The 7,500-nt window shown below is 34.4% G+C and overlaps 1 protein-coding gene across 16 annotated transcripts in view; it reads left to right on the forward strand.

The window, feature by feature from the left end:
* The window catches only part of LOC144956964 (GDP-D-glucose phosphorylase 1-like), a 60,341-nt gene that overhangs the window by 32,708 nt on the left and 20,133 nt on the right, over nucleotides 1-7,500 (forward strand). For 13 of the 16 annotated variants that reach the window (XM_078887924.1, XM_078887942.1, XM_078887840.1 and 10 more), the window contains one exon: nucleotides 4,812-4,950. The exons of 2 other annotated variants lie outside the window; for them this stretch is intronic. In XM_078887924.1, coding sequence (XP_078744050.1) covers nucleotides 4,873-4,950 — 78 coding nt within the window. In that variant the 5' untranslated portion in view covers nucleotides 4,812-4,872. Of the gene's footprint in view, nucleotides 1-2,855; nucleotides 2,984-4,811; nucleotides 4,951-7,500 lie in introns of those variants that run through there. One more of the 16 variants, XM_078887934.1, reaches the window with a different exon arrangement.

The following is a 7,500-nucleotide window of genomic DNA, read 5'->3' on the forward strand; positions in this document are numbered from 1 at the left end:
CTCTTTCGAATTGTGAGCATGTAAATACGACTGAGAGAGATAGAAACGCCATACCGATTATTATTATTATTATTATTATTATTATTATTATTATTATTATTATTATTATTATTATTATTATTATTATTATTATTATTATTATTATTATTATTATTATTATTTATTTATTATTATTATTATTATTATTATTTTATTTTATTTATTTATTTATTTTTATTTTTTTAAAATTATTATCGTTTTGGTTTATTTTATATGGTTTTCAATGTACGATTCGTAAAAGTGGTGTCGGAAGATTAAAAGGATTAAAGTAGCAACGTCCAACATGCGGGATGGGTGACATTTGGCAGCCCCCTGAACTGTCCATTTTTGTTGTATTTTCTTCTTGTTTAAAAAGAAAAAAAGATTATATCTATACAGGTTGTTTGTTTTGTTTTTTCGCTTAAAAACTAGAAATTATAGTTTTTTGCATAGTTTTTCATCCCTATTCAAGTTTTTCTTTGTTTCATTTTTTTTTTTTTTTTGTGGTGAAAATTTCAGAAAGATGCTAGATCTATAAGTTTATTTCGTTACAATACTGTCGCGCTTTTAGTGAAGAGGGATAAATTTGAATAAAGCAATTTTTGACGCAAAAATTGGAAGAAAAATTAAATTAGATAGGCTACGTCTTATTCTGTTTTACACAATTTTATTTAGACGTCTAACACTCAAGACACGTTTCTATCATTACTATCTAGTTTTTTAAGCTATTTCAATTCTTTATCGGGTAGTAATGAAAAAAAAACACTGTATATATATTTAATTAATTTATTAATATTATAAATGTATTTTTAAATTATTATTTACGGGCCACTAAATTAGACACCGTGTTATCCCAAAGTATTCAGTATGTCGTGCTAAATCCTATTATGATTGCATGAACCTCTAATGATAAAGATCTGAACAAATGCGTATGAATGGTTACAGACAAAGCAAGAAAGAACAATACACCAGAGCCTGCTCCTTAATTTCTTAATTTGAACCTGTAATGTTAAGAATGGCGTTTAACTACAAAAATTACCAAGCGTTTTGTTCATGTATAAAATTCGCAGGAAATTGGCTGTGTCACATCTTCATATTTTTCATTCTTGTTTTAGGCCTTTCCCATAGAGGTGTATATCGCTGGATTAATTGTATTGTCCACTCCCATCGCCACATATAAATTGTGAATCTTTTCATTTCCAAATACTTATACCAGCTCTAATGTTTGTCTCAGATCTCTCAACCCTTCCTTAGCGAACATCATCAAGGATTTAGAATTATTCAGGGTTGTGTATATTAATTAGATTTTCAGATAGTTCTAATGTATCAGCCCCCCCCCCCCCCTCCCTTCCGCCCTTCCCTAAACATTAGTTTTCATAATATATTGCTATGAGAAAGAAAAAAATAGTCCACGTGAAATGGTCTGGGTTGGATCGTTTGGCTCAAAATGCTAGTGGCGTCGTCTCGTGTATCAGCGGCCTGTCTAGGGCACTTGACAAACGAGGAAGAAAACGAAGATATGTCCTCAGAGTCTTAGGACAGAACTTCGTTTTCTTCTTGTCGTTCGTCGATCGTTGTAGAGTTGATAATATAACGTAATCATTAATTTGTTTTTGTCATTTTGTCACGCGTTATTCTCTGTTGTAGCAGGTCAAATCGAATTCAACGTCACTTTCACAGAAATTACCGGAATATCGGATTGTTTAAATCGGGTTTTCTAGAACTTGCCTGTAGATTTTTCAACCCTTGAATGTTATGAAAATATATTGTGGGAGCGGGATTGTAGAATGAACTGGGTTGTATAATGCACTGAATTGTAGGACCATGGGTACTTTCCACGCCGATCCCTTCTCTCTCTTTATGTGACTTACTTAAATTCGCATCTAGCCTTGGGGCGCATAAGGACTGCTGACAACAGTTTTGGATTTGTTCTTAGTAGATGTTTCTGTAACTTGTTTTTCTTTTTCCGAGGTTGGCTTGTCGGTCCAGAGGTTGGCTTGTCGGTCCAACGCTCAACCCCTACCTAAGGGAGGGTAGGCCAAACTTAGTCTGACCTCACACTTTCGACCTGTCCGGCATAGCTCGCAAGATCACTGAGACACTGCGAGGGTTCTATTTGTGTTACCGCTGAGATATTTATAGTATGTTTCTTGAACTTTTTTATAGCGCAATATCCACTTAACATGCTCAAAGCGCTTTACAAAAGGGTCCCTGACCAATATCAACATGTAACATTTAGAAAAAGACATGATGCCTGTTAGGTGATATTACATTTTTTTCCCGATAGAGACAACGCTATTGAGGGCCAGGTACTCATTTTACACTTGAGTTCGGTGAGAGAATGTGAGTAAAGAGCCTTTTCCGAGAACTCAACTATGCGCCTCGAACCCAGGACCTTCTGATCCGAAAGCGAGTGCCATACAACAAGACCACATTGCCGCTCAAGCATCAACGACAACTACAAAAGCAATAACAACAACAATAAAGTTCCATGATGTTATCAAGTCGGTTTGAATATGAGACTACTTTTTTTCCCCCATTTTATGGTTTTCAAGGTTAAAAAAGTTCAGGAAATTTTCACGGGCTCAAATGGTGTCCATGATACCAGGAGATACACGTTATGAGTTTGAAAGAGTTCGGTCTAGCCTTTAAAGGGTTAATTAATTATGAAATATTCAAGTTCAACGCGACATGTGGATACACCAGCAAGAGCGACAACAGCCGTCGACTCTCATTGTTCAGCCGTTCCACTCCCTCCCCACCCCCTCATTAACTCGGGCAATCCAAGGTTACTATCCAATGAAAGTAATCATTTATGTTCTCATAGAGATGTTTGTGTCTATTAAATGTCAAGTTACACAACGTTCACTTCAAATTGCAATATGTTGTCTGAAGTGAGCATTCTTATTGAGCTATGTTTTGTTAACATTACTAATTCTTCTGCATTTCCCAACTGATTGTGTCGGTGAGTTACAATGCAAATTGACACAAAAGTGTGCGGGCTTGATTTTCGACAAATAGAAACCTTTTGGTTATAATATATTCGGAATTAATTACTTTAATGAGCATGATTTTGTTTTTGTAATTGTTGTTGTTGCTTGTGATGTTATTATTGCTGTTGTTGTCGTTGTTGCTCCGCGCGCTGCTCTTGTTGTTCTTGTTACCAATTTTTCTGATTATTTCAACCGTCCTTGAATTGTTTGTAAGAAAGCTGTACGTTAACCTCTAAATCCAAAACTCAAAATAAATTTTACTTTTACTTAGTTTTCTGCTTCAGTGGTTGTATACGTGACGATGATTGTGATGATGATGATGATGATAATGATGATGATGATGACAATAGTAGTAGTAGTAGTTAGTAATAAAACAATTGATAATAATAATGATACTACTACTACTATTATTCTTACTACTACTACTACTACTACTACTACTACTACTACTACTACTACTACTACTACTACTACTACTACTTCTACTACTACTACTACTACTACTACTACTACTACTACTACTACTACTACACTACTACTACTACTACTACTACTACACTACTACTACTACTACTACTACTACTACTACTACTACTACTACTACTACTACTACTACTCTCTACTACTACTACTACTACTACTACTACTACTACTACTACTACTACTACTACTACTACTACTACTACTACTACTACTACTACTACTACTACTACTGCTAATACGACTAATGATAATGATAATAATAATAATAATAATAATAATAATAATAATAATAATAATAATAATAATAATAATAATAATAATAATAATGACGATGGTGATGATAAAAATACAAACAAAAGAACTTGAGCTCTTACATAGCCCAATATCCACTAAACGTGCTCAAAGTACTTAACAAGGGGTCCCTGACCAACAGCAAACAGTAACACGTAGAACAAGACATGCCACCTTTTAGGCGATATTACAATTTTTCCCGACAGAGACAACGCTGTCAACGGTAAGGTACTGATTTTACACCTGAGTATGGTGAGATAATGTGAGTAAAGGGCCTTTTCAAGGACTCAACTGTGCGTCGAGCAAGGCTCAAACTCAGGACCGTCCGATCCGAAAGTGAGTGCCATACTACAAGACCATATAATAATAATAATAATAATAATAATAATAATAATAATAATAATAATAATAATAATAATAATAATAATAATAATAATAATAATAATAATAATAATAATAATAATGATAATAATAATAATAATAATAATAATAATAATAATAATAATAATAATAATAATAATAATAATAATAATATAGGGTTCGAGAGAGAAATAAAACCCGGAAAAAAGTATGACGCTTTTTCAATTTCAGTAGTTTGCCTGCCAGGTTTTATTAAAAATCTATATTTGTTTTTTAAAAAAACAAAAATTATGCCTGTTATACCAAAGCGTATAAAAATTACGATATCAAAAGTTTCCAAACTACGTCTTTGTTTTTAGTAGCGTCGTATTGCTAATGTAGGAAGTTGCTCATCCCGTTGTAAAAAGTAAAAAGTAATGTCCGATCAGGATAAAGTGTGGAGTTTTTCTTCTAACAACGCTACACAATCTTCACTACAAACCATTAATATCTTGAGAAATAAACAAAACAAAACACAGTTATTGACATGGTTAGAGATGGATGTAGTGATTATTTATTCAGTATCTCATTGGTTTTTTTAAAAATAATAAAATAAAACAAACAAACAATAAAACAGACTCACAGATCTCCACGTGGTAATTTTATTTGATCATTATATCTGAACAGGGTCTACAACTGGATATAGGAATACTTGAGAAATAAAAGCAGATGTGACAGGACTTTGAAAATGTTTCACTACACGGAGCAGGATTTGAATTATCAAACTCAATCATGGAGTGACAAGGGACCATCAGAGCTAAGTCGGGTGAGTGGCCTTTTCTGTGTGTTGTATGGTCATAGCTGTAATGGGACACTGGAACAGCTCAATGTTCGGGACACCCTTGCTGCAAAATGAGACATTGAGTATTGAATCAAACTGTATAGTTTTCAAACCAGTTCGCATCCACTAATAATTAAAAAAAAACAAAATAAAGCCTAAGCCTGTTAACATTGAAAACTCCCGCTCTGCCTAAAGTTTAAAACAATTAATTGTGAGTGCCACTGCAGCTATCATACTAGTCCGTTCCAGGTATATTACAAATTCCTCCAAAGTTGCGAAATGTGGTGACGTGATTTTTTTATTTTTTTTTGCATGTGGGTTTATATTTTAAGTGATGTTACGAATTTTGAAAATCGATAGACCAAACAATCTTCTCACAATGCCGTATTCCTTTGATCTTTTCATCCTTTGCAATAACATATGACTCAAACTTTAAAATGTTTACTGTGACGGTGTGTTTATTCTCTTTCCCGTGCAAAAAAATAATCATGACAAAGTTGTATTCAGTGGCGTAGCTCAGCAAATATTTTGGATTGTGTTTCAAATAGTGTAATAATCAATAATTTAATATTGTACTTTACAGCATTGAAAACAGGTCCATGGCGCTTTATAATTTATCTCTTCCCTTGTGAACAATGCACATTTATAATAGACTGGACGACACAAGCAGCCCGTGTGGTGCTTATACATTATTGGACAAAAACATTGATGCCTAAAACCAGGGGGATCCTCCAAATTTTTATGCCCGTCTTCGATAGGACGCGGAGAAATGCCTTTCACAAAGACATGGTCCCTGACGAACTGTTGAGCAAGACAACTCATAAAGGTCGCACAAAACATGTCAAAAAAATCCATTGGTCACCCATCGAGTAGGGTACATGTTTGCCATTCTTGAATTATGTTCACTAGAAAGGGGGGAGGGGGGGGGGGGTGCTCAAAATGTAATAATGTGAAATATCACTGAATTTAAACTTATTTAACATCAAACAGATTCCATGTATGTTTTGTACAATATAACCTGGCAGTTAAATACAAGAAAAGCATAATTAAAATGACATAACTATTAATTTGACTTTTCCACTCTGAGTTCCTGATTGTTTATTCACCGCATGCCATGAAAAAGAATTCCGCACTTCGCCTCTCTGGAGAAATACTTGTAAATTTTCAGTGCTTTACTCCTCATTTTGACCATTTTTGTAGGTTTAATCCATATTGTTATCAGTTTTCATGAATGTGGAAATCATGCCGGGAAGCTACGCCTCTGGATTTTAACTATTAATTTTAACAATTGTTTATTTCAAGTATGTACAAAGTGTACAATTTGTGTGTCATTTTGAACCCAGGGTAGCAATGTTAGTGAGTAGTGCACATGGATCTCGTAAAAAGTAAACCCCTGGCCAAGTCTGTGGTCAGTTCTGTGATGGTATTCAAAACAGAATTCACTATGTATAATATTGTTATTGTAAACCATCCAAATGTTCAGAGCCTTCGTTTTTTTTTTTATAAACTGTAAAGAAGAAAAAACAAGTATGGTACTATAACCGATGCCAAAAAACAAACAAACAAACAAACAAACAAACAAAAGAAATCGGCTTGACGTCACTAAGAATTCTAGTGGTCGAGCCAATTATCATTAAAATCCATCAGAAGGTTGTGAAGTTATCAACGTCAACGTCAACGCATGCTCACATGTTGTGGAACGGACTATAGCTATTCTTATCACACGTAATGCTCAGCGGTCACCAATTTATGAGACTGCCATTTAATTTGTTGTGTATCGCTTTGCATCAAACACTCACTTATAGATGTCTTTTCGGGTTAACAGCACATGTATCGTTTTGGACACCCACTGCCCGATTGAACGAGAGAGAAACGTGGGGGAAGATGAAAGAAACGATAGGTCGCCACGATGAGGAGTATCATGGAGTGGATGTTGCGCAATGCTTGTCGTTCAGGTGTTTTAACCCTTTAACAGCGACGCTGATTTTTTGTTTGTTTGTTTCCAGATAAATTTCCTGTTATTGTATCATTTTAAATGGAGAATAAATCATTTATACGAAGAACGCAATAAGAGTATCGTGAATCGGATTTCAATTATCTATAATCACACTACCGTTACTTGTCTTTTGATGAAAACGGTGAGTCGAAGTAAGACCGAATTCCGCCTTTAAAGGGTTACATTGTTTCTGGGTTTTGCTTTTTAAAACAAATTATTCTTTTCTATTTTCAACTCAGAATTGCGGTTTCTTTTTTTTAATTATTATTATTAACGGCAAGTGGTTTACTTTACTAACTCGCATGCACACACAAAACAGCTAGGCCTCGTTGTTTTGTTGTATGTCGCAAACCAAATCGAGCGACTTGATACTCGCAAGACATTCTCAAAAAAGAGCCGCTGCTCGTAAGACCCTTATAAACAAATTCCCGTCACAGCTCTAATGTCAGTGTCTAATATTTTGAATAGTCCCACAGAGCCCTGGTTTCTGTATCGTCAAACATGTAGTAGCAATTTTCTATTACCGTAGGATAGGACGT

This window comes from Berghia stephanieae, chromosome 1 (assembly GCF_034508935.2).
Source record: "Berghia stephanieae isolate SIO BIC M18660-M18661 chromosome 1, UCSD_Bste_1.3, whole genome shotgun sequence".
In the NCBI taxonomy this organism is placed as follows: Eukaryota; Metazoa; Mollusca; class Gastropoda; order Nudibranchia; family Aeolidiidae; genus Berghia; species Berghia stephanieae.